The sequence below is a fragment of the Bos indicus x Bos taurus genome, unplaced genomic scaffold (assembly GCF_003369695.1).
Source record: "Bos indicus x Bos taurus breed Angus x Brahman F1 hybrid unplaced genomic scaffold, Bos_hybrid_MaternalHap_v2.0 SuperScaffold_100147, whole genome shotgun sequence".
Taxonomy (NCBI): domain Eukaryota; kingdom Metazoa; phylum Chordata; class Mammalia; order Artiodactyla; family Bovidae; genus Bos; species Bos indicus x Bos taurus.
Genome location: NW_020867070.1, coordinates 315,988 through 343,846, shown reverse-complemented (window position 1 = coordinate 343,846; position 27,859 = coordinate 315,988). Strand labels below are relative to the sequence as shown.

The 27,859-nt window shown below is 40.7% G+C and overlaps 1 protein-coding gene across 1 annotated transcript in view; it reads right to left on the bottom strand.

Moving 5' to 3' along the window:
- Positions 1-27,859, bottom strand: part of LOC113888455 (multidrug resistance-associated protein 4-like) — a 161,846-nt gene that overhangs the window by 66,204 nt on the left and 67,783 nt on the right. The window contains 10 exon segments of the mRNA XM_027535578.1: positions 2,202-2,313; positions 14,004-14,083; positions 18,200-18,222; positions 18,294-18,417; positions 24,692-24,786; positions 25,474-25,511; positions 26,064-26,121; positions 26,123-26,199; positions 27,174-27,317; positions 27,319-27,372. Of these exon segments, the coding sequence (XP_027391379.1) occupies positions 2,202-2,313; positions 14,004-14,083; positions 18,200-18,222; positions 18,294-18,417; positions 24,692-24,786; positions 25,474-25,511; positions 26,064-26,121; positions 26,123-26,199; positions 27,174-27,317; positions 27,319-27,372 (805 nt within the window).

The following is a 27,859-nucleotide window of genomic DNA, read 5'->3' as shown; positions in this document are numbered from 1 at the left end:
ACATTCTAAAATTTAATTCCTCATTAGAGTCCTCACCACACTGAATTTTAATGAGCTATCTGTGTGCCATCTCCACCTCAGATGAGTAGCCTAGAGGGTGGGATAGAGTCAGTACATCCCCCACCCTGGAGCAGACCCAGACCCAGGACAGGGCGAGACGAGTAAGGGGAGTAGACAGTCTGCCGCTTCCCCCATCCTGGGCCTCCCCCTGCACCTGCTCCAGGAGCCTCTGTGCGGGTCACGGAGCACCCAGCACTGCACTGGCCTTGTGCCCACAGGACCCAGCAGATGAGGAGCCTTTGAATGGTCCTGACTTCTGCTCCGGGAACCTGATGGATGCCTTCATAACTGCCCTGCTGGATCTCTTATCCGCGACATGATCTAACACTTTCCCTTTGTCCTTTGTTCAGGCAAAGAGCTGAAAGTGACTCGGTCATGCCTTTGTTCATCCAGTTAAGTACCTGTGTTCTCACTCCCGCATCCACACTGCTCTCTCTCTCTTCACTCTCGTGACTAACTTTTTAGCTTCCTGTAATGTTTTGCTTATAAGAGCAACATAAACTCAGATGGAGCTCATGCTCCAAATAATAAAGGCAAGTGACTGTGTTCAGGCCTTTTCTTCAGCCCAGCAGGTGTCCCAACCCACCCCCAGAACTCAGTCTGGAAGAAGGGTGCTCACAGGGATGCTGCAGGGGTATTCCAGGCCCCACCACCCTGTCAGAAGGATGGCAAGAGTCCAGCTCCAGAGAGCACAGAAAACTCACTAGAACCAGGCTCTTGTTTCATAGCAAATGTTGTGACATCAACACTACTCATCACAGACAAGACTTCTGAGTAGGAAGCAGACGTGCCTGTTCCCCCAGGGAGAGTCCTGGAATGAACTCTCCTGCGTGGCCTCCCTCATCTGCTTCCCTGTCAGGAGATCCAAGTGTAGCTGATTCTCTCCAGCAGGGATGGAGGTCAGGATCGACTTTAGAAACCAGGTGTCATCTCAGCCTTGAACACCAGGGAACCAAATACCCATCACCTACCTCACCTCATGCCCAAGAGTTACAGGCTGGGGAAATCTGGACCCATGAAAAGCCATCCTGTTTCTCTTATATCCCATTTAGGGCTGAGCAGAATACCAGGATGAGTGAACTGGAGGGTCTGCAAAGAAATTAGCTAGTACAGGGGGAGAGGGGATGTTAAGGCTCTGGTGCTGTGTTGCCCAAAGTATCACTTTTCCCACAAGCACTGAGCTCGCTGTCCTGAAGCAACTATGTCACAGTCATGGTGTCAGCCCACAGTCACAGACACACGTAACCCTACAGTTCACAGGACTGACAGATCCCCCTCTTGTGTCCTCCTAAGGGATTCTTTCCAGCATCACTTATATGAATGGCTTTGAGAAAGGGGGACCAAAAAACAGTGTGGTGTCAAATACTAGTAATGATAAAGAGCAAACCTGCAAATAACAGGGCATGTCTTTCCAGCAGGGATTCCGTGGTGGATCAGACAGTAAATACTCCACCTGCAATGCAGGAAACGTAGCTTCAATCCCTGGGTCGGGAAGATCCTCTGGAGAAGGGAATGTCTACCCACTCCAGTATTTTTTCCTGGAGAATTCCATGGTCAGAGAAGCCTGGTGGGCTACAGTCCATGGGGTCACAAAGAGTCAGACACAACTGAGAGACTAACATGTATTTTTCAATACACTTAACAACTGCAACTTACTTAAACATGTGAAAAAAATGTATTTTTCAAAAATATCACTTCTGACATATTTCCTAAAGTCTTCTTTCCTTTTCCTAATCTTTTCTTTTCATTGTCATTTCTGGTAACTTCAGGAGGAGAAACAATGTCTATTTTCTTTCTACATTAGTTCCAACAGGATAAAATATTTTTAAGAAAAGTATTTATAGAGTGGATACTCTGTGTGAAGAAATATGTCATGAACAAGACAAAAATGGTCCCTGTACCATGGTGCTCACATTCATCCCCCTTGTGCTAAAACGCAAAGCCACAGCTGACCTGCCACCTGCTCTATTTGCCTTAAGGACCACACTGACTCACAGTGGCCATAACATTCAATTACCTAATGTTGACTTGTGAGAAATTCCAGAAAACAGAGTCTTCATGATTTCAGGGGTCTGGTTAATTATGGCATAAATGGAAGCCAGCCTGAACTGTCATCCAAATCTGAGAGCCCCGGTACTCACTTGTACATTCCAGGAGTTTCACATCTCGTGAAGTCCTTAAGAAATACTACGGGAGGACAAAGAAAATGAGGAAAAGCAACTTGATGGAGACTGAAAAACCTAAGTCACGAAGCTGGAAAGCTCATGTCATGAGCCTTTATGACATATTCAAGCTTGCCCCCAACATACAGCCATCTTTCTATCTTTATACTAAGTATTTAAAATGCCCTTTTCAAAGGCTAATGATTATAACAACAGCAGATCCCATTTACCAGGTATTTACTGTATGTAAGACACTGCACTAAGAGTTCCATGAACATTCTCTTAATCGTCACATTATCCTGTGAGATGATTTTATCTTGGGAAATGATCTTGGTCAAAAAAAGACAGACAGTAGAATAGAAAACAAAATCATTGACTGGCGCTGATTTAAGCATCCATCTTTATCAGGAGAAGTACGATACCCTTACTTTTAAGAATGCAATCAACACTTAGTGTCTGCTTGCTGTGACAGTGGGGTGGGGTGGTGGGGATGTGCAGATTCAGTCTGGTCCAAGGCCTCCAAAGTTTAGGCTCTCAGGTGGATACAAATTCATGGTGATCTGCACAAGGCAGACTGCTGGGGAAACATGGTGAAGAATTCAGGAACATTTTTAGACAATTTTAGGAGACTTAGGATGAATTTTACAGGCTGATTTAACAAACAGACCCTGGAAAAGGGAACAGCTACCCACTCTAGTATTCTGGCCTGGAGAATTCGCAGAGTTGGACACAACTGAGTGACTTTCACTTTCACTTTCACAAATAGAAAGATTGACAAGAATAACTTGCAGGCAGTAACTAGAATTGATGGTACTTTTGACCAAAAAGGAGCTGGGATGAGGTTGAGATGCCTGTCTGTGTTAACACTGGTTGCTCTGTGTCTTCTCAGCACCAGCACCTGGATCCCATGCTCACTAGCCAGGGCCTCCCCACCTTGTCACCCAGGGCTGCTGGCCCAGATGCATATCTGAAGAATGGGTTAGCATGGTAATGTTTGTACCATAGAGACATGTATCATTTCACAGCTCTTCCAGATTGAGTTTTCTCGGAGGATCTTCATACCTATCTTGTGAATGAGAAATGTAAGAACTTCATTTTCATTTACAGATATGACATAAAGATGGGAGGGTAAGTGGTTGTCCTGACTTTTTCCAGGAAGGGCTGCAGGTCAAGGAGAGAGACAGGAGCACTTTGTACTCAGGGAATCCTAGAGCCACAGTGGCAGGAAGGAGGAGCCTGGAAGGAGGAAGAAATGTCCAGAACTGTGACTCTGTGTCCAGGAGCCCCTGGGAACCAAACCCTATTATCTGGATGGAGACCCATGTGCTTTTCCTGTTTCTCCCACACCTGCCGTGGTATCAAAATAAAACAAAGAGTGAAGAGGATGGGATTATGAAGCAATACATTCCAGTCATAAGTGGAGAAAGATAGGCCTGACTGACCACTCTCCTATTAGACCTACAGATGAACAACTGCTTACAGCCCCTTCATTAAATATGCATTCTATCTGCTACAACATTCACGGTCATGGGGAGGGGTCCTGCCAGCTCCTTCTGTGTCTGGTCTTAAGTCACTTGATTTGCCATTGTTGGTTATCAAAAGCAAAACCTGCTAAAACATCAATAATTACAGTTTTTTAGCAGACTCACATAATTTGATGGACAACATTTATCAGTTTCAATAATTCAGCTCTCCCCAGGTGAGGGCCTTTTAAGACTAAACTCAGCCTGGCAGATAACCTGGGAAGTAGAGGTAAAATCAAAGTGAAGGGCTTCACAGGAACTGAGCCAATGCATTTTCCTTAGGTACCCAGTGAAGACTCATTATTAAAGCTCTCAGAAACTCCAAAGCTAGGTCACGTCCTTCAGGTTTCATTCCCCTAAATTCTGAAGCAATTCGAAGAGGATGTCTCTGGCACCTACTTATAGGTAATACTATAGCTACCCTCATTGTGGATTGAATATTATATATTTATAAACAGTGTATGGGTTTACAGTTATATGTATACACATCTGTGAATCTTTAATGCCAGCTATCTCAAACCCTTTATAGAAGTTGGCAGATGAAAATAGTATCTAAGCAAAAATCATTTGAAGAAGGAAACAAAAGATTCTGGTGTGCAATACACATCCCTTCTTGAACCCAACTTCATTTCTTTCTCCTACATTCTCAAGAATTCCAAAAAATTCAATTCAAGCTACACACAATTCCCCCCATCTGGTTGGACTTCAGGCCCATCTGATGGACCACATCACCATAGCCAGTGCTTCTGTACCTCTGTCTCACAGGCACAGAGACAATGATGTATATAGAAAGAAGCATATGACTTAGAAGCAAGTGACTCAAGTCCTGATGCCCCCAAATAAGGAGAATCATTATTTTTATATATTTCCCATTTGGAGCACACACCATTTGGGAAATTCTACCCAAAGGCTATGAATCCACATGAAAAAATATTTTAAAATTCTTAGATGAAATCTTCAACTTGAAAGAAAATGGTGATTTTTCACAATCCAGAAAAATTCTTTAGTTTGTAGAGAATGACAGCCTATACCTACAGGGGAAATTCCACTAGCCTAGTATTGTGCTGAGACAGGGTTTAGGACAAACCTTCCTGAATATTATTAACAGGGATGGTAAGACTCTACGCCCACTCTCAATCTTAGTAAAATCTGGGACATACCAACAACATAAAAGGATGGTGGTAGGAATTAAATGAGATAATGAACTAAAGTGCTAGACAGTTCACTCATAACAAACAGAAACTCTAACTCCATCATCACCACCCTCCAGTGTGGTCTGCATGCCAGCAGCCAGGGGAGGAGGGATGAGGTATTCATAGATTTATGAGCCCCCAAAATATTAATTTCATGAAGTTTAGCCCTAACAGACCACTCATTCTAACACTAGAACAGCTTAGTATTACCTAGAGACATATCAGAGCAGGTGCTACTTTTCCTAGATGTGGTGATGATGTCACATATACCAAAGTGACTGTGGCTTTTCTTTGGTCACAGTGAAAACCGTATCAGAGGTCTATTTTGTTTGAAGATGCACTTTTAAAATAATATGACCAATAAACTTCATGCCTATGACAATTTTTGTCCTCTCTGTATTATCCTCCCCACTCTAGGCCTTCCAAAGATTGATAAACTTAGAGACATTGCAGTAACATTTTTTGAGATGTTTCTTTCCTTTTTTAACTTTTTTTTTTTAAAAAAAGAGATGTTTCTTTTCTTATTCCATATCTTCTTTCTCTTTCTTTATCCTTTTTCTTAGTGAAGACTTACTGTTTTGACACTTCTAAGTATTTATGGGAGACTAAGGGAAAAAGTGATGGACCTCTGAATCAACAAAACCAAACCAGATTATTCAATATAGTCCAAAGAGAAGAATAATTTGACATTTTTCTATTTCATGCACCATGAACTGGCATATAATACCAATGGAAGTACAAAATCTAGGTTTTGTAAACTTGTGAATCTCAGGAAATTCAACTGTGTCCACTCCAGGTTGGCATTCTTGGTGGAAGCAAGCAGCCTGGTTAGAATGTCAGGATGACTAAGGCAGAGGACATGTCATACCACCTATGGAAGGAAGTCCCATGAGTACCTTTCTTCCTCTGAATGGATACTACACTGTGAGCAGCTGTTTAGATGCCACACTAGCATCTAAATGAATTGTAAATGAAATATATAAAAAAGCAGCAAATAAAAGAAAATATTTCCTGTGAAAATGTTAATAGTCTTGTTTAAAAGCCTATCCAAACAAAAAAATTGAAAAATAAGACATTGCTCTATTGCTAGAGGCCATGACAAGTTTTCTCATAACACAGAAGTTCCACAATTCTCTAAATCTAGCCAACAAGCAAAGAAGTGATGGCTACCCCATGATCTCAAATATCAATTGCAGATGGTATTTTATAAGCCTTGCCATGAGTCCCAATCTCAAGTATTTCACAGGCTTTGTATAATCTCATCCTTACATCAATATGAGGAGGGATTATCCTCTCCATTTACAAAGCAGGAAACTCATACTCAAAGAGGCTTATCGATTTGCCCAGATGTAAGTAACTCAGTCATTATGACCCCAAGCCTTTTCTTTTAATTTCTGTCTGATACTGTATCACATATAGAGATAAACTTCACATTCTAAAAATTAATATCTAAATAAACTCCTCTGTTACATATTTCACCTTCTGTCTGCATTTTCTAATTCTGTTGGGTTTCTTGCAGTTGTATCTGTTGTCTCCCATGAGGGAACCATTAGTTTCTAGATTCCAAGCTAATTGGGGAATAACAGCCCGCTCAGTTCAGAGAGCAGACTGATCATTAAAAGATCCTAAAAGCGCTTGCTGGGCTTCCCTGGCAGCTCAGTTGTAAAGAATCTGCCTGCCAATGCTGGAGATGTGGGTTTTATCATTGTATTGGGAGTATCCTCTGGAGAAGGAAACAGTAACCCACTCCATATTTTTGCCTGGAAAATTACCATGGATAGAGGAGCCTGGAGGCCTATAGTCCACGGGGTCACAAAGAGTCAAACAAACTTGGCAACTGAGCAGCAACAGGAGCAGTGTGTTCTGTCTGTAGTTTTACAGGCACTCTGTCTACCAGATCTAATCCCTTTAATCTATTTGTCATCTCTATTGTATAACCATAAGGGATTTGATTTAGGTCAAACATGAATGGCCTATTGGTTTTCCCAACTTTCTTTAGTTTAAGCCTGAATTTTGCAATAAGAAGCTGATGATCAGAGCCACGGTCAGTTCCAGGTCTTGTTTTTGCTAACTGTATAGAGTTTCTCCATCTTTGGCTGAAAAGGACATAATCGATCTGATTTTGGTATTGATCATTTTGTGATTTCCATGCACATTTTGTGATGTCCATGTGTAGAATCATCCCTTGTGTTGCTGGAAGAGTGTGTTTGCTATGATCAGTGTGTTTTCTTGACAAAACTTTGTTAGCCTTTGCCCTACTTCATTTTGTACTCTAAAGGCCAAACTTGCCTGTTACTCCAGATATCTCTTAATTTCCTACCTTTGCATTCCAATTCCCTATAATGAAAAGGATATCTTTCTTTGGCATTAGTTCTAGAAGGTTTTGTAGGTCTTTATAGAACCAGTCAACTTCAGCATCTTTGGCATCAGTAGTTGGGACATAGACCTGGATTACTATAATGTTGAATGGTTTGCCTTGGAAGTGAAACAAGATCATTCTGTTGTTTTTTACTTTTTATTTTTACTTTACAATATTGTATTGGTTTTGCCATACATTGACATGAATCTGCCATGGGTGTACATGTGTTCCCCATTCTGTCGTTTTTGAGTTTGCACCCAAGTACTGCATTTCAGACTTTCTTGCTGACTATGAGAGCTACTCCATTTCTTTTAAGGGATTCTTGCCCACAGAAATAGATACAATGGTCATCTGAATGAAATTTGTCCATTCCCTTCCATTTTAGTTCATTGATTCCTAAGATGTTGATGTTCACTCTTGCCATCCTCCTGCTTGACCACATCCAATTTACCTTGATTCATGGACCTAAAACTCCAGGTTCCTATGCAATATTGTTCTTTACAGCATTGGACTTTGTTTTCACCAACAGACACATCTATAACTGAGCATCATTTCTTTTTCAGCCCAGGTGCTTCATTTTTTCTGGAGCTATTAGTAATTGCCCTCCACTCTTCCCCAGTAGCATACTGGACACCTTCCAACCTGGAGGGCTCATCTTCTGGTATCATATCTTTTTGCCTTTTCATACTAATCATGGGGTTCTCATCACAAGAATACTGGAGTGGTTTGTCATTTCATCTTTCAGTGGGCCACGTTTTGTCAGAACTCTCCACTATGACCTGTCCATCTTAGTTGGCCCTGCATGACATGGCACACAGCTTCATTGAGTTACACAAGCCCTTCACCACAACGAGGCTGTGATCCATGAAGGGGGAAAGGACATGAACAGTCAGTTATTTAAGCTCAGCCAAGTTGTTGATTCTTTTTTGTTGTTGCTATTGTTTTCTATTCCTGAATGAGGGTTGTGTGAGGAAGAAAGGTTTTGCAATTCAGTTTTCCTCAATAAATTATAGCATTTTGCTGAGGGCAGCTGTGTTCAACTTCTCATACTCAAAGCGGTCCTATTTTTTTTAATTTAATAAATTATTTTGGGGAATTTTTAATCTATTTATTTTTAATTGAAGGATAATTATAATGTCTAAATCTAACTTCCATATCTTACTTTCATTTTCACTTGTTTTACTAGTAGGAAGACTTCTAGGAGGTGATGATTTCAATGATAAGAACTGTACATAATTGAGATTTTTACTCAGTGTTATTTGGGACTTTGGAAAACTGTATGAAAATAACATTAATCTGAAATATTTAGGGCCCAATAGTCAGTTTTGAAAACAACTGATTTTTATTCCATGAGTCTACAAAAGAAAGTGTCCATTAAGATTTTCAAGAATTACAAACCTAGAATCTCTATAATACAAACTCTTGAGATGATATTGATGGGCTTGGAAACTGTCTGACGATCACTTTAATGCAGCATAATGCCAGTGTCATCAGACAACTTTTCTCACTTAAAAACACATATGGTGTTTTAAAAATAGCTACCCATTACTTAGTGTTCAACATGCACTTAGATGTTATGCAAAGAATAGTATTAAAACAACTTCATTTTATCTTCCCAACATTTATGGAGTTGGTATTATTTTCTCTGTGCTACTGAGAGGAGACTGGCTTTGTAGGGCAGAGACAGGAAGAGGAAGAGCTGGGATTCAAGCTTGGAAAGGGAGACTGCAGGGCTTCCCACACCACTGTACTTTAAAGCTGTTGACATCATAAGTGATTATCAGGTAGAATCACACTACATAAATTGGGTTTTTTATGCTGCTTTCCTTCATCCTTTTTGAAATGGTGAACAGCTCCAATTTGCCCAACAACTATAATGTGACTGAACAGGCAACATATCTGGTATCTGTAAGAGTCAGTGTACAGGATGGTGCACAAACCCATGATTGCCTTCTGTTGGGATGTGGCCTCAGTGACATGGTCTGAGTACATGTTCTGTCCTGAAGTGTAGACCCACCACTCAGAACCCAGGGTTTTCATTAACTACACTTAGCATCACTATTAAAAAATATTAAATAAATTATCTGAGATATCTTTTAAGGGAAAGAGAAGGAATTAAATGAGGAAAAATATATGAAATAGACTCTTTAGAAGTAATAAAAATAAAAATGATCAAGAATCTTCCAAGGTTTATCAAATACACCAAGGATAAGCAGAATCATCAAAAATGAGTTTGAAAACACTTGGCATGAACTATGTCCTTTAAAACAAATTGAAAAATCCCCTTCCCGCCCCTTCCTTCCCGCCTCTCAGCTGGGGATAAAAAGAAAGACTGGGTCCCACACCGGAACTCTGCTTCCAGCAGCATCTTCTGTCCCACCATCCACAGAGGCCTTTCCCTCTCATCTGGGATCAAGGGTCACCTCCTAGAAGCTCCGCCACCTCCTGGGCAGGCTTCCTATCTGTCTCCAGCCTCCACATCCAGTTTGCCTTTCAGACCTTCCTCCACAGAGCTCTCACAATTAGGATTCCAACGCCATCAAGGGGTGAATCTCTGGATGTCTTCCTTCCCTGGGGGACTGGAGGAGACCCATGAGGGGAGGACGTCATGCCTGACTTTCCCTTGTACCTCTTGACCTCAATTTTTTCTTGTTGAAGGGAAGGATGGAAGAGAGGGAAAAATCACCAACCATACTCCCCTCCCAGAAACCAAAATCTCAAAACACCCAACACCACCTCTTCAGACCCTACATTCCAGATGGGCCTCTGATTCATTCAAACTCCTTCTGGTCTGTCTTCACCTCAACTCCCTGCACGCCTCCTGGATTTGCAGCCCTTTGCTCTCTAACTCCTCCCACCTGAAACCTGCTCCTCAGATCACCATATGTCTCCTGATTCCAAATCAACCAACAGGTTTCTGTGGACTCACCTTCTCATTTGCACTGAACAGACCTGTCCTTCCTTGGGTCTCTACCATATCTTCTCCTCTCTTCCTTGGAAGCTGTTCATTTTGTGTCTTCTGTACTTCCCTTCTCTCTCTGCTTTCTCTCTGAATATCAGGGCTTCCCTAAGCTTCTGATTTTCGCTCCTGAAATACTTCCCTCTCTCTTGGCAATCTTACCCATCTTCATAAATTTAGCTATTTGTTCAGTGAAAAATACTCAGACTCCATGTTCATCCCAGGTCTCTCTCTCAAAGAACAGACTCTTAATTCCAAGGAACTACAGGACACCTCCACCAAACTTCAAGATAATTGAATTTCAAGTGGTATATGAAGGACTGGAAATCAGCTAGACTAAACTTTTCTCTTCTCTTTAATGAGAATATTTCCTGCTGAAATCAGGTGGCATCTATCCCTGTTCTTCTATATGCCATCCAAAACTATGTGACGAATTCTGCTTATGATGACTAACTAACCAGATGCTAAGCACACGGCAGAAAAACAACCTTGGCCCAGCTTGCTGTAGCAAAGAAACAGAACCTTTCACAAGACCGTTTCAAAGTAATTCACAATCACTGTCAAAACGTGACACTGATTTTAGGGAAAAATTGTTTCTGGGGATAAATTGTGTAGCTAAATCCAACAGGGCACATTTATAAAAGAAGTTTGAAGAAGAGATAGAAAGATAAACATCTTTTCAATAAGTTCTCTGCCTCTGAGTCTCAGCTTAGTTCTTATTGGTAATTGTGGAATCCTTGCCCACAGGCTGTGGTGTCTGCAGGCAAATGTTCATTGCTGCATTTCTATGTGCAGCTTTTGATACATGCATTTCATTTCCAAAATTAACACTTGGAAAGAAAAAGTAAATTCCCCAAGGCTTAATCACTGAAAAGTAGACAGAAATAAATAACAGAAAAAAAAAAAGACATTCCATGAGCAAAAATACTGAATGTGGGGATGAGAGCTGAGATGACCCAACATCATTCATTAGAACCTCAAGTTCACAGACAGAGGCTGAATAAAAGATATTCCTATAGGACTCTCTCTCTCTCTCTTTTTTAAGACAACTTAAGACAAAGCAACCAACTTATGAAAAGAAAATCTGCCTACAAAAACAAAAGACATTTTCTGAGATGACTTTGATCTAGAGATCTCTTCAAGAAAATTAGAGATACTAAGGGAACATTTCATGCAAAGATGGGCTCAATAAAGGACAGAAATTATGTACCTAACAGAAGCAGAAGATATTAAGAAGAAGTGGCAAGAATACATAGAAGAACTATATTAAAAAGATATTCATGACCCAGATAACAGCAATGGTGTGATCACTCACATAGAGCCAGACATCCTGGAATGTGAAGTCAAGTGGGCCTTAGGAAGCATCACTATGAACAAAGCTAGTGAAGGTGATGGGATTCTGGTTGAGCTATTTCAAATCCTAAAAGATGATGCTGCAAAAGTCCTGCACTCAATATGCCAGCAAATTTGGAAAACTCAGCAGTGGCCACAGGACTGGAAAAGGTCAGTTTTCATTCCAATCCCAAAGAAGGGCAATGCCAAAGAATATTCAAACTAAAGCACACTTGCACTCATCTCACACACCAGCAAAGTAATGCTCAAAATTATCCAAGTCAGGCTTCAACAGACCATGAACCATGAACTTCCAGATGTTTAAGCTGGATTTCAAAAAGGTAGAGGAACCAGAGATCAAATTGACAACATCCGTTGGCTCATTGAAAAAGCAACAGAATTCCAGAAAAACATCTACTTCTGCTTTATTGACTATGCCAAAGCCTTCATGCAGATCCCAACAAACTGGAAAATTCTTAAAGAGATGGGAAAACCAGGCCACCTTACCTGACTCCTGAGAAATCTGTATCCAGGTCAAGAAGCAATAGTTAGAACTGGACATAGAACAACAGACTGGTTCCAAAGTGGGAAAGGATTATGTCAAGGCTGTATATTGTCACCCTGATTATTTAACTTATATGCAGAGTACACCATGGGAAATACTGGACTGGGTGAAGCACAACCTGGAATCAAGATTGCTGGAACAAATATCAGTAACCTCAGATACACAGATGACATCATCCTTATGGCAGAATGTGAAGAGCCTCTTGACAAAAGTGAAAGAGGAAAGTGAAAAAGTTGGCTTAAAACTCAGCATTCAGAAAACTAAGACCATGGCATCTAGTCCCATCACTTCATGACAAACAGATGGGGAGACAATGGAAACAGTGACAGACAATTTTGGGGGGCTCCAAAATCACTGAAGATAGTGACTGCAGCCCTGAAATTAAAAGATGCTTGCTTCTTAGAAGAAACAAGACAGCATATTAAAAACCAAAGACATTACTTTGCTGACAAAGGTCTGTCTAGGCAAAGCTATGGTTTTTCCAGTAGTCATGTATGTTTGTGAGAATTGGACCATAAGGAAAGCTGAGTGCCAAAGAATTTATGCTTTTGAACTGTGGTGTTGGAGAAGACTCTTAAGAGTTCCTTGAACAGCAAGAAGATCAAACCAGTGATTCCTAAAGGAAATCAGTCCTGAATATTCATTGGAAGGACTGATGCTAAAGCTGAAACTCCAATACTTTGGCCACTTGATGTGAAGAACTGACTCATTGGATAAGACCCTGATGCTGTAAAAGACTGAAGGCAGGAGGAGACAGGGACAACAGAAAATGAGACAGTTGAATGGCATCACTGACTCAATGGACATGAGTTTGAGCAAGATCCAGGAGTTGGTGATGAAGAGGGAAGCCTGGCGTTTTGCAGCCCATGAGTCACAAAGAGTGGTATATGACTGAGCGACTAAACTGAACTGAATTGTCCTTGTCTGACTTCTCTAGTTGCTCAGTGGTAAAGAATCTGCCTGCCAATGCAGGAGACTCAAGAGATGTGGATTCAATCCCTGGGTTGGGAAGATCCCCTGGAGAAGGAAATGGCAACCCACTCTAGTGTTCTTGCCTGAGAAATCCCAAGGATAGAGGAGCCTGGTGGACTGCAATCTATGGGGCCATGAAAGAGCTGGACACAACTTAGTGACCAAACAATGTTGTCCTTATTAAAATATTATTTTCACCATATTTTTACCAATCTTTTCTTTGTAAATAACCATATCTGGCTTTATCCAAATAAAATGGTGCAGTAAATATTTGTCCTCTGGGAATACAATGCATCATGCTCATGCTCAGTTGTGTCTGACTCTTTTCAGTTCCATGGACTGTAGCCCACCAGGCTCCTCTTTCCATAGAATTTTCTGGGCATGAAAACTCAAGTAGTTTGCCAATCCCTTCTCCAACGCATCTTCCCAACTCAGGAATCGAATCCATATCTTTTACATCTCCTGCATTGGCAGGTGAATTCTTTACCACTGAGCCACCTGGAAAGCCCAATACAATGCATAATTTAGTTAACCTAGGCTATCTTTCCATGAGACATGATTATTTCTATATTATGAAATGTGCTCACAAAAAAAGGAATTGAGATAACTGGAAGACAGAGGGAGAATCACTTACCCAGCAGTTGCTGCTTTGGACCAACCTTGACGTGACTGTGTAGCCACTCCTGCCCCAGGTGTTCCTCCTGTGAACTCAGCCTCTGAATCACAACTGCACCTTTTTCTCATAAACACAGCCTTTGCTGAAAATAACAGGACACACTGCCAGGCTGAAAAGCCCACTCTCTAATCCTATGAAAAGTCCCTGAGAAACAGGCTCTCTTCTACTCCCTGTGAGAACTCTGACAGGACTGGTACATTACCTGGATGAAATCTTGAAATATCACAGGCAGTAAGTCATCCATATGCTCAATGTCTTTGGAGAAACGATTTAAAATTCTTCCTACAAGAACAGGATATGAGAAATTACTCACTTCCTCAGATTGAAGTAAAAGAATTTATGAACAGATGAAAATGATAATTTTGAAGTACATGTAATTAGGGACTTTCCTGGTGGTATAGTGTCCCCAGTGCAGGGGACATGGGTTCGATTCCTGGTCTGGAAAGAGGCCACACGCCACAGAGCTACTGAGCCTGTGTGCCACAACTATTGAAGCCCATACGTTTAGAGTCTGACCTCCACCAGCAAGAGAAGCCACCTCAATGAGAAGCCCACACACTGCAGTGAAGTGTAGCCCTTGCTTACTGTAACTAGAGAAAGTACATGCACAGCAACAAAGACCCAGTGCAACCAACAATAAATAAATCTTTTTTAAAAATAAAGTACATGTATTAAATATTTGCACTTCCCTAGTTGCTCAGTGGTAAAGAATCCACCTGCCAAGGCAGGAGACATAAGAGACGTGGATTCAATCCCTGGCTTGGGAAGATCCCCTGGAGAAGGAAATGGCAACTTACTCTGGTGTTCTTGCTTGGGAAACCCATGGACAGAGGAGCCCTGCAGGATACAGTCTATGGGACTGCAAAAGAGTCAGACAGACACTATTCAGTGATTAAACAGCAATAAATTTAATGTATTACAAATTCATATGATATAAGCCCATGTCAGTGGTAAAAAGAAAGAGAAAATAGGATGAGAAGTAAAGAAAAACAAAAATACCACCAAATGGCAGTGGGAAGGGAGTTGAAATTGAGCCCTGATTTTTAAAAGAATGGGGGAATCTTGTGGCAGTATCAAAAAGGGTTGGTGGATTTCAGAATGTTCCCTTCCATCCCTTTAGATCCATCCCATCTGAGACTCATTCCAAATGCTAAATTGGTAAATAAATAGTTGCAAATACCTAAGTATGCAACAGTCAATGCAACAATTAATGCAGCAATTAATCCTAATTGTTATACCAATTTTGCTTTAGCTATCAAGATTAATTTTGCCAAGTAATACTCTCTAAATAAACGTATTTATAAACACTCTGTAGTCTTTTCCCTTCCAGATGGCTCACAGCACCTCACATTTTGGGAAATTGCAGATTCTGGCCATTTCTAAGTTGTGAGTTTACTACTGGGGTAATAAATCATTATTTTCAGAGGTGTACAAGGTATGATAAGCATAGACTTCTGAATAAGCATCTAAGAAGACCAGAGGAATGTAGGCAGGAAAACAGGAATATTACTAAATGACTAAGAATCAGTTATCATCGATTTTATGTCCCTTCTCAGAGTACACAATAAGTATATCCTAAAGACTGCAGGATTAGAGAATGATAATTCCTAGTAAATATCTGATGTGCACTAAAAATGCCACCTGCCACATCAGGAAACAAAGGATGCTGCAACCATTGGGACTTGGCAGCCTCACCTTCAAGGGTGGTGCTCCCTGAGAAGACTCAGGATGAGAAAGCACAGGATACTAGCCCCAGATAGTGCAGGTGCCCATCAAAAGAACTATATAACAGGGAAGAGCCAATTTTGAGGCCATGTTGGATCTGTTCCTTTGATGTTAATGTTGCTATTCATAGCTTTTGTCAGGGAACTCTGCCCTTCTGCCTGAATGTTAAAGTACCTTTTTTCAGCTCCCAGGGATATGATCTGACCCTCACCACCTGTGAATGGCTGCAGAAAAGAAAAATTTCCACATAAATAAATCCCCTCCTATTTTGCAAGATAAATGTCCTTTTGACATTACTTTCTCACCTCCTCTCCTCTATGTTCTACAAAAGAACCTGGCATCCAGACCCCAATAAGACCGTTATTTTGAGAAATTAGTCTGCCATCTTCTCAGTCTGCCAAGTTTCCTGATAAAGTTGTTATTCTTTGCCTTAACATGTCATCTGTACGACTTATTGGCGTTGTGAGGTAAGCAGAGTGAGCTTGAATTCAGTAACAAGTAACACCGCTATATGTGGTTTTCTCTTCATACCATACCAGAAACAAAGACCGCCATAAACCATTTATTATAAATTCTACTTTTGAAAATAAACACAGGGAAGAGTTTGAGTTAATATACTGCTAAAAGAGTAAAAATTAATGCCCCTAAACTTTGGGCCTATCTTTTCAGTACTTATTTGGACTTCTATTTTCTTGAAGGAATGAAGTTCTGATAATAGACACAGTAGGGAGAGACAAGACACATACTGGTATTCTTGCTACTCTAGGATTAGTGACCTTAAAGGTTTAAAGGTTTAAACTGAGCGTTTAAACACACGCTCAGTCATGTCCGACTCTTTGCGACCCCATGGACTGTAGCCTACCAGGCTCCTCCCTCCATGGGATTCTCCAGGCAAGAGTACTGGAGTGGATTGCCATTTCCTTCTCCAGGGGATCTTCCCAACCCAGGGATCGAACCCAGGTCTCCCTCATCCCAGGCAGACGCTTTAACCTCTGAGCCACCTGAGGCTGTTTAAACTTGGTTTCAAATCCTTGAATAATAAATACATCAGCATCTGGAGAAGCCTACAGGTCATCAAGAGCTTGGTTAATCATGGTCATGAGCACACAGTGGCCATGATAACAGAAATTCAGTTCCACTTGATGCTCCCAGATTTACAACTGTTGTTTTCACATTAACAGGCAAAGTAGAGCAGCTTCATAGCCATAATAGCATGGACTCCTCCAATCACCTCCTCACTCCAGCTTCATAATGAGATCTGTGTGGGCCTCTGTAGTTTACTGTCCTGTGCTCCACACTGTGCCTGAACCAAACAACATGTGCTGAATAAATCTACACAAGATCCTGCCCTCAACAGTCTTCTTTAATCCTCACAACAGTCTTGTGAAACAGGAAGGGCAGCGGTTATTCCTATTTCATAGAAGAGGAAGTTCCCAAACACCGTGTCGTCATCCTCACTAAGGTTCATTAGGCACTGCCTGTGTGCTAAGTGCTGTGACTGTATTAACCTGCCTAATGCCCACGGAAATCAAGATATTGGTATGTGCATGAATAGTGTTCTTATTTTATAGATAAGAAAATCAAGACAGAGAAATTAAATAACTAGCATGTAAATATTAACATAACTGTAACTGGCTATTACTTTAGTAACTTGCACCAGGACTGAACCCAGGTAGTTGGCTCCAGAGTCCATACTTACAACCATGACAACATCCTGCTTTGAGATTTGCCTGCCCAGTAGTATCTACCTGCTTTATCCTTAGTCACACAGCTAGTTGATGACCAGGCTGAGGCTATTCCTATCCTCCCTCCTCCAGCCCTCATCCCTGCCTCAACAGGTCCTGTCAATCATCACCTGCAAAAAATAAAGCCACCCTGGGTCTCAGCACAAGTCTAACCAACTGAACAGAGTGGACATGTACACTGATGAACTAACTCTTCATAGGAACACGGGTCAGGAGGCCACCTTCTGAAGCAAGACAGGTCAAAGGCCTGAGGGTGGAAGAAGCAACCACAGGGAACCCTTCAGGGACACTCTTACTTAATACTGAAGATCCACCTGCTAGATACCACAAGATTCTTAAATGTAGTCAAAAGTCTACTGTAAAACTAGAAAGTTGATTTTATTGAAGAGGATGTTAACATTTCAGTGACCTTGTATTTTAATTAATTTTTCATTATATTTAGGTAAAATGCAAAATATGAGTACATGCCAGAGCTCTGTGGTCCCAGAAATGGATGGGCCAAGAAAGAAAGAAATACACAACCTGTCTTCTGTAGAGATGCTCCTGGAAAAAGGTCCTTCCTAGTTAGTGTAACACTATGTAATACAGCCAACATTTCAAAAACTAGTCAAAAATATTTCAACACATTTGCATCATATTTTGAGTGTTTCATATGCCACATAACTATATAGACTCCTAAATCATCCTGCAAAGTAAACATTAATTTATCTTTACAGACACACATAAATTGGAATAAAAGCTTATATGCTCCTATATTCAGATTTTCTCTGGTAGGAAAAATTATCAATGAAACTTTTTGTAGAAAATGAATAAACACACACAGTGATTTTCTTCCAAGCATATCTTCCATTTTCAACTATGAAAATGTAATCAGGCACTGAATGTGTTAACAAGACATATTCACTGAGAAACTTCATGTCTGACTTACCTATTGGATTTCTATTGAAGAATCATTTTGATATTTGGCAAAACTAATACAATTATGTAAAGTTTAAAAATAAAATAAAATTTAAAAAATGAACAATACTGGAGCTTTTAAAATGGTCTCCAACATTTTGCTATGCAAAGTTTGTGAAGAATTAACAAGGATGTAGAATATCAACAGAGACCTTGTGATACCAAAAAGGATGGTAGATACAGTTAACCCTGAAATAAAGAAACATCACTCAGCACAAGATATCTGCCTTATCTTCAACAATGCTAAAGTATGCCAGGCAGTTTATAAAGATACTGTGTATTTTATTCTATAAATAAATTTGTATAGAGATTTACATATATACAATATAGAATAAAAACATATATGTATAAATATGTATATATAAAATGGATTCTGTAAGAGCTTAATGCTTTCACAAAATACACTTATAATGAAAAATATAAAAATTACCGTTTTCCTCTCATTAAATAGAAACAACACAGGGAGAAAAAAAATCAAGTGTAAACTACAGTTTCATTCTAGATTTTCCTAATTTAATTACAAGTTCTAATAAAAATTCACAGGCAAGATAATTATAAAAAGTAGCTTATCTTCATCTCTCTGCATTTCAAATCTCACTATTTACAACATGTCCCATAATCTAAAACTGAAGTATACTTTGATACCAGAATGCGAATTAACAGGTAACAGGAGAAATGATTTACCACTTTCTTGTAATTTACAGGGAAATTTACTTCCATGTAAAGCAATCTCTTAAAAACCTACTCTATAGCACGGGGATCTCCACTCAGTGCTCTGTGGTGACCTGAATGGGAAAGAAATCAAAAAAAGAGAGGAGATATATATGTGTGTGTGTGTGTGTGTGTGTATATATATATATATATAGTTGGTTCACCTTGCTGTACAGCAGAAACTAATACAATATTGGAAAGCAACTATACTGTAATAAAAATTTATAAAAGTTTAAAATATTTAAGATAAAGGAGCTACTTCTATGCCCAAGTAGCTTTAAAGAGTATGAAAAGACCACTTTAAGTTGCAAGTGGGCAATCTCTTGCATAATTGTATTGCAAAAAACTACAAATTATATTTTAACATGAGATAATTAATCTAAACAAGCAACTAATCTCTCACTAAGTGTTTGGTGGTTCAGATGAGAATAAAGAATCTGCCTGCAATATAGGAGACCCAGGTTCAGTCCCTGTGTTGGGAAGATCCCCTGGAGAAGGGAATGTACCTAGTCTAGTATTCTCGCCTGGAGAATACCAAGGACAAAGGAGCCTTGCAGGGGGCCCATGGGGTTTCAAAGATAGGACACGACTGAGCAATTAACACTTTCACTTTCAAAACACTTGTAAATAAATATAATCATTTACATTTATGCTTTATTAATGACATAAATGAGCATTACCATGTATATAAAAATTAAAATAGCTCTCTGAACTTCTCTTCAACTCACAATGCTAGATACAGTGGGGATAACTTTTATAATAATTATCCCCTCAAGTACTTTTTTACCATTCAACTGACACATGAGTGTTATTTAAATTCTGAAAGCTGCTCAAATTCCTGAATTCCATCAAGAGGCATTTATTTGCTTAACCTACCATCCAATATGAATGTGTAACAGAATCCCTTCCTTCTTCTTTAAGCCCCAATAGTCCACCAATTGAGAAAAAAAAATAGCTAATAGATTCAAGTTTCTTACACAAGTGATCAACAAAATAAATACCTAATTTCAACGAGTGGATTTTTACATAAATCACTCTTTGTAAAAAGCTTATACAAGCATTTCCTGTGAGGATATTTAAACGTTTGTTAAAAAAAATTATTGGGGTATAGTTGCTTTACAATGTTGTATTAGCTTCTGCTGTACAATGAAGTAAATCAGCTATATGTATATAGATATCCCCTCTCTCTTGGACGTCCCCTCTGGTCACCACAGAGCACTGAATCCAGCTCCCTGTGCTATACAGCAGCTTCCCACTAGCTAGCTGTCTCACACATGGTGGTGTACATATGTCAGTTCTAATCTCCCAATTCATCTTTCTCATCTCCCCACCCCACCCGCTGTGTCTACACTTCTATTCTCTACATCTATGATTCTATTCCTGGCCCTGCAAATAGGTTCATCTGTGCCATTTTTTAGCTTCCATACATATGCATTAATATAAGCATTTTTTTTGCTTATATTAAAAAAACCAATTACTTTACTTTTACTTTACTCTGTATGACAGACTCTAAGTCCATCCACATCTCTACAAATGACCCAATTTCATTCATTTCTATGGATGAGTAATATTCCAGTGTATATATATACCATGAATGAGATGAAAAGACAACCCTGAGAATGGGAGAAAATAACTGCAAACTAAGCAACTGAGGCTATGATTTTTGCAGTGGTTTTGTATGGATATGAGAGTTGGACTGTAAAGAAAGCTGAATGCCGAAGAATTGATGCTTTTGATCTGTGGTGTTGGAGAAGACTCTTGAGAGTCCCCTGGACTGCAAGGAGATCCAACCAGTCCATCCTAAAGGAGATCAGTCCTGGATGTTCATTGGAGGGACTGATGTTGAAGCTAAAGCTCCAATACTTTGGCCACCTGATGCGAAGAGTTGACCCATTGGAAAAGACCCTGATGCAGGGAAGGATTGACGGCAGGAGGAGAAGGGGATAACAGGGGATGAAATGGTTGGATAGCATCACTGACTCAATGGACATGGGTTTGGGTGGACTCTGGGAGTTTGTGATGGACAGGGAGGCCTGGCATGCTGCGGTTCATGGAGTCGCAAAGAGTCGGACACGACTGAGTGACTGAACTGAACTGAAGCAACTGACCAGGGATTAATCTCCATAATACACAAGCAGCTCATGGAGCTCAGTATCAAAAAACAACCAACCCAATCAAAAAGTGGGCAGGAGACCTAAAGAGACATTTCTCCAGAGAAGACACATAGATGGCAAAGAGACACATAAAAAGATGCTCAACATCACTTTTAGAGAAATGAGATCAAAACTACAATAAGGTATCACCTCACACCAGTCAGGATGGCCCTCATCAAAAATAATAAAAACAATAAATGCTAGAGAGGGTGTGGAGAAGAGGAAACCCTCTTGCACTGTTGCTGGGAATGTAAATTGATACAGTCACTATGGAGTACTGTTGTTGTTGTTTAGTCACTCAATAGTGGCCGACTCTTTGCAACCCTATGAGCAGCAGCATGACAGGCTTCCCTGGCCTTCACTGTCTCCCAGAGCTTGCTCAGGATCATGTCCACTGAATTGGTGATGCCATCCAACCATCTCATCCTTTGTCACTCTCTTCTTTTCCTGCCCTCAAACTTTCCTAGCATCAGGGTCCTTTCCAATGAGTTGACTCTTTGCATTCAGTTCAGTTCAGTTCAGTCGCTCAGTCATGTCTGACTCTTTGAGACCCCATGAATTGCAGTATGCCAGGCCTCCCTGTCCATCACCAACTTCCAGAGTTCACTCAAACTCATGTGCATCGAGTCGGTGATGCCATCCAGCCATCTCATCCTCTGTCGTCCCCTTCTCCTCTTGCCCCCAATCCCTTCCAGCATCAGAGTCTTCTCCAATGAGTCAACTCTTCGCATGAGGTGGCCAAAGTACTGGAGTTTCAGCTTTAGCATCATTCCTTCCAAAGAACACCCAGGACTGATCTCCTTTAGAATGGACTGGTTGGATCTCCTTGCAGTCCAAGGGACTCTCAAGAGTCTTCTCCAATGGTGGCCAAATTATTGGAGCTTCAGCTTCACCATCAGTCCTTCCAATGAATATTCAGGGTTGATTTCCTTTAGGACTGACTGGTTTAATCTCCTTGCTATCCAAGGAACTCTCAAGAGTCTTCTTCAGCACTGCACTTCAAAAGAATCCATTCTTTCGTGTTCAGCATTCTTTATGGGCCAACTCTCACCTCTGTACATGATTACTGGAAAAACCATAGTTTTGACTATATAGACCTTTGTCAGCAAAGTGATGTCTCTGCCTTTTAATACACTGTTTAGATTTGTCTCAGCTTTTCTTCCAAGGAGCAAGTATCTTTTAATTTCATGGGTGTAGTCACTGTCCATAGTAATTTTGGAGTCCAAGAAAATAAAGTCACTGTTTCCATTGTCTCCCCATCTATTTGCCATTAAGTGATGGGACTGGATGCCATGATCTTAGTATTTTGAATGTTGAGTTTTAAGCCATTTTTTAAAGTATTTATTTATTTGACTGTGCCAGGTCTTAGTCACAACATGTGGGATCCAGTTTCCTGACTAGAGATGAACCCAGGCCCCTCTGCATTGGGAACTCAGAGTCTTAGCCACTGGACCACCAGGGAAGTCCCTTAAGCAAGCTTTTTCACTCTCCTCTTTCACCTTCATCAAGAGACTCTTCAGTTCCTTTTCGCTTTCTGCCATAAAGGTGGTGTCATCTACATATCTGAGGATATTGACATTTCTCCTGGCAATCTTGATTCCAGCTTGGGGATCATCCAGCCTGGCATTTCATGTGATGTAGTCTTCATAGAAGTTACATAAACAGGATAACAATATACAGCCTTGATATACTTCTTGCCCTACTTGGAACCAATCCATTGTTCCATGCCCAGTTCTGCTACTTCTTGATCTGCATACAGGTTTCTCAGGAGGCAGGTAAGGTAGTCTGCTATTCCAGTATGGAGGTTCCTTAAAAAACTAAAAATAGAACTACCATATGACCCAGCAATCCTAATACTGGGGTACCCTGAGAAAACCATAATTCAAAAAGACACATGAACCCCAATGATCATAGCAGCACAGGACAATAGCCAGGACATGAAGCAACCTAAATGTACATAAGCAGATGAATGGATAAAGAATAAAAAATTTAAAATTTTAGGTGAAGACATGCTTTAAATAGTATTTAACTTATATGCAGAGTACATCATGAGAAACACTGGACTGGAAGAAACACAAGCTGAAATCAAGATTGCCAGGAGAAATATCAATAACCTCAGATATGCAGATGACACCACCCTTATGGCAGAAAGTGAAGAAGAACTAAAAAGCCTCTGGATGAAAGTGAAAGAGGAGAGTAAAAAAGTTGGCTTAAAGCTCAACATTCAGAAAATGAAGATCGTGGCATCTGGTCCCATCACTTCATGGGAAATAGATGGGGAAACAGTGGAAACAGTGTCAGACTTTATTTTGGGGGGCTCCAAAATCACTGCAGATGGTGACTGCAGCCATGAAATTAAAAGACGCTTACTCCTTGGAAGAAAAGTTATGACCACTTAGATAGCATATTGAAAGGCAGAGACATTATTTTGCCATCTGGTCCATCTAGTCAAGGCTATGATTTTTCCAGTGGTCATGTATGGATGTGAGAGTTGGACTGTGAAGAAAGCTGAGTGCTGAGGAATTGATGCTTTTGAACTGTGGTGTTGGAGAAGACTCTTGAGAGTCCTTGGACTTGGACTGCAAGGAGATCCAACCAGTCCATTCTAACGGAGATCAGTCCTGGGTGTTCTTTGGAAGGAATGATGCTAAAGCTGAAACTCCAGTACTTTGGCCACCTCATGCGAAGAGTTGACTCATTGGAAAAGACTCTGATGCTGGGATGGATTGGGGGCAGGAGGAAAAGGGGATGACAGAGGATGAGATGGCTGGATGGCATCACCGACTCAATGGGCGTTAGTTTGAGTAAACTCCGGCAGATGGTGATGGACAGGGAGGCCTGGTGTGCTGTGATTCATGGGGTCGCAAAGAGTCGGACACGACTGAGTGACTGAACTGAACTGAAATGCTATATATATATATTCTAAACACTTTTGTGAATAGAGACAGTCATGTTAATTCTAGTTTGGTAAACCAAATATTAAATTAATTACATGGCTGGGGAGGAGATAACACTGTGATCTCAAGGGAAGAAAGAGAAGGAATCTCATCCCAGACTTTGGATTTCCCCTGCTTAGCTTCTCAAATAACTAGTGAAGCCCAAGATGAGCAGTGTGGTAAAAGGGAGTGTGCATACCTGGGAGGGAATAATGCTTTTATTTGGGGTCCATACTGCCAGAGGATTTCATCCAAGATAAATAAAAGTCAAGGTTTATTCAGACAGAATTGGAAATTTTGAACCACAGGGTGGGGATCCATTTCCAATCTCCTTGCCCACCCATATAATGATATACGATTTAGGTAAAACAACCTATTAGAATAGACAATAGCCACGTATTTCCAGTGGCTGATTTTCTGAATAGGCAACCCTTGTTTAACTACAAAATCCAGTACAGGGCAAAGTAAGAGTCTTCAGTCAACCTCTTTTCTTCTAGCAGATCTTTAAAATAATTACTCTAGTTAATTCACAGAGTAAATGCGACTCAGACACTCAATCTGTTAAGACATTACTGAATTACTCCTGGAAGCCCTAGTTGCTCATACAGACTCATTTTAAACACCTCAGACTCTGGTATAATGGAGCAGATGACTCAACTTCACCTGAATAAACTCCTAAGTACCAGTTCAGAATGAACACTGCATCTTCATCTTCTTTTACAAATGCCCTAAAATACAGGTTACTTTGTACATTCTCCCTAAAAACAGGAAAGAAAAAATATTACACTACAAATATACATAGAACTTACACACACACACAAACTACTTCAATTTGAGAAACATGTTTCATGCTGGAAAGTGTTTCCCAACTCACAAGACCCTCTGTGTGTCTCCCTTTTAAAAATCTGAATCATGACTTTCAGTTCTCAAAATTGTCTGTGAAGACAGACTTAGACAATGAACTTATGGATGCTAGAGGGGAAGGGATAGTTAGGGAGATTGTGATGGTCATGCACATACTATATTTAAAACAGATAACCAACAAGGATTTATCATATAGCACATGGAACAGTAACTCTGCTCACTGCTGTATGGCAGCCTGGATAGGAGGGGACTTGGGGGAGGATGGATGCATGTATATGTATGGCTGACTCCTTTTACTGTTCATCTGAAACTATCACAACATTGTTAACCAGCTATATTTCAATACAAAATAAAAATTTCAGAAAAAGGAAAAAAAATGTAAAGAAGCTACTAAAGAGAGGGACAAGGGGAGAGACCATGGGGTGATTATACTCACCCACAAGAAGTTTACTTTGTCTTCAGGGAAACTATGTAAGGTAATAAGAGGAGACAAAACAAGCCCCACCTCCACCGGACTCTGTGAGAAAATGAAACTTCATGTAAATTTCACAGCACTTTGGGTCAGACCAGGAACCACTCACCAGTATGCCAGCCACCAATCCTGCAGGATGTAGGCAACCTGGAGCAGGAAACAACAGTCACTCACACACTGACATTACTGAGCCCTCTCACCCCACTCACTAGGATGGGGGATGGAAAGGCTCCAGAACACAGAAGCTCCTTCCAGCTCAGCTCTGCACCAAGTCCCTCACCCCATATGACCACAGGTCAGGGGAGGGCATACTACATTTTAAAATCTTTAAAAGATATTCCCCTTTTCCCAGAAGACTTTGCTCAACACATATGGCACATGTCAATGCAAACTCAAGTGGACTTAAAATGCAGTAATAGCACTGTGGTGGCCTTGTCCAGCCAGATGAAGGCCTGAGTGCAAATCCAGTGGCTTCTTGGAGGAGGAAAAAGTTCTGCCTCAAGACAGCAGGGTCAACTCCTGCCTGAGATTCCAACCTGCAGGCCTGCCTTCCTGATTTCACATTCACCCAACAAGATCCCACAACATCAGCCAGTTTTTTAAAGTAAATCTCTTAAAACACAAATCTAAGAATAAATATAGTATAAATAGTACATAAACAAGCTGAGGGCATAAACCAAAATAAACGCCCTTATGTACCTGAGCTGCAATGTTTACTAGAATAAGGAAGAGGATAACAGACCAGCCAGCACCAGCTGTAATTCTTATAGGTCTTAAAACCAACTTTTCCATCCAAACGGTCCTCTAGAGGTAGTGTAACCTGTATATTCCCAGTCTGGAAGGGAAAAAAGGCAGTGAGATATGAAATTTTTAATAATGAACCCCAAGTTTCGAGAGTTCAACAATGCCCTCCACTGCAAAGCTGTGGGAAACAGACACATCTCACACACTGGTAGAGGAGTACAAGATGGTCCATCTCCTCCGGAGAAGGGTGTGGGAATATCTGGCCAAACCATGTGTGCATTTAGCCTTGGACCCAGCCATCCCACTTCCAGGAATCTATTAGAAATAAGGAAACATCATTTGCACGAGGTTATGCACTGCTGGGTGACTTTGCTTAAAAGTCGATCATGACTCTCAGCACAAGTATAATACACCTGATTCAAGTATAAAGACAGAAGCTTGTTCTAAAATAATATATAAAATTATGGAGTCAATGTACCTGTCTAGATGACCTGTGTCAGTCAATGATGGAGACATAAAATGCAGTTGGGGCTCAAAAGGTGAAGATGGAAACCAACTCCAAAGTGTCGACTGTGTGTCAGGTCCTTTGCACACGTTACCTCTGACCATGGGGCAAAATACTACCATCAGTCACCTGCAGTGCCAGAACATTCCAACATATAGGAAAAGTAGCTGATTTAATGTGATCACAGGAGGATTCAGTCTAAGGATGTCTTCACATTAAGCCTCTAGATGAATAAGGGAACCCGGGGACCACCAGAGCAAGTAGGATGTAACTACGGCAAACTGAAGAGTTCTCATATCAGTGTGAGCCACAGGCATCCAGAAATTCACAGAAGTGCACCGACTTCTGGTCTCCATAAGAGTCTCCATCCTACACCCAAAGGAGAACCCCAAGCAGGCTTGTTCCTTTCATGCTCTTCTATCAGTTCCATGGAATAAGACTTTGGGAACCTTAGGGTCTACTTTGGGACAAAAAAAGATGTCATGAGCAGAGCAGACTGGAGGTCCATGAAGCCACCAAGAGCAGATAGACCCAGGCATGTTGCAGGCTGATAAACTCACATCTTGGTCCTCTGGAGCCACACCTTTCAATGAGGGTCTGGGAGACTGTAGAGATGGACCCAAAGACTCAGAGATCAGAGTGGGAGCTCCTAGAGCTGGAGATGGTTCAGACTGCTTATTTCCCTTCTCAAAAAGGGAAAAAAATATCTATCCCAGATTTCAGGAGCTCAGAGTAAGTCCCCCTTTCCACCATTTTGCCCTAAAATTAAAAATAATAATAATAATAATTTTTGGAGGAATTAATTTACATTTGATAATATTGTGTTAGTTGCTCAGTTGTGTCTGACTCTTTTTGACCCCATGGACTGTAGCCTGCCTGGCTCCTCTGTCCATGGGATTCTCCAGGCAATAATACTTGAGTGGGTTGCCATTCCCTTCTCCAGGGATCTTCCCAACCCAGGGATTGAACCCAGGTTTCCTGCATTGCAGGCAGAGTCTTCACCATCTGAGTCACCAGGGAAGCCCTCGATAATATTAAAACAACTGAAATACTAATCATGAAAAGTTATTTGGTCTTAAATTATAATATTTGAAGAAAATAAACATCTCTGGGTCTAGAATTCTTGTTGGGAAATCTAGTCAACTCAACACAGAACTGAGCATTCTGTTCTCTGCCAAACCCTGGGTTAGGTGCTAGGGGATTTGAAAGAAACGTGTGCTCATGGGTTAAAAGTGGAGGTCATTCA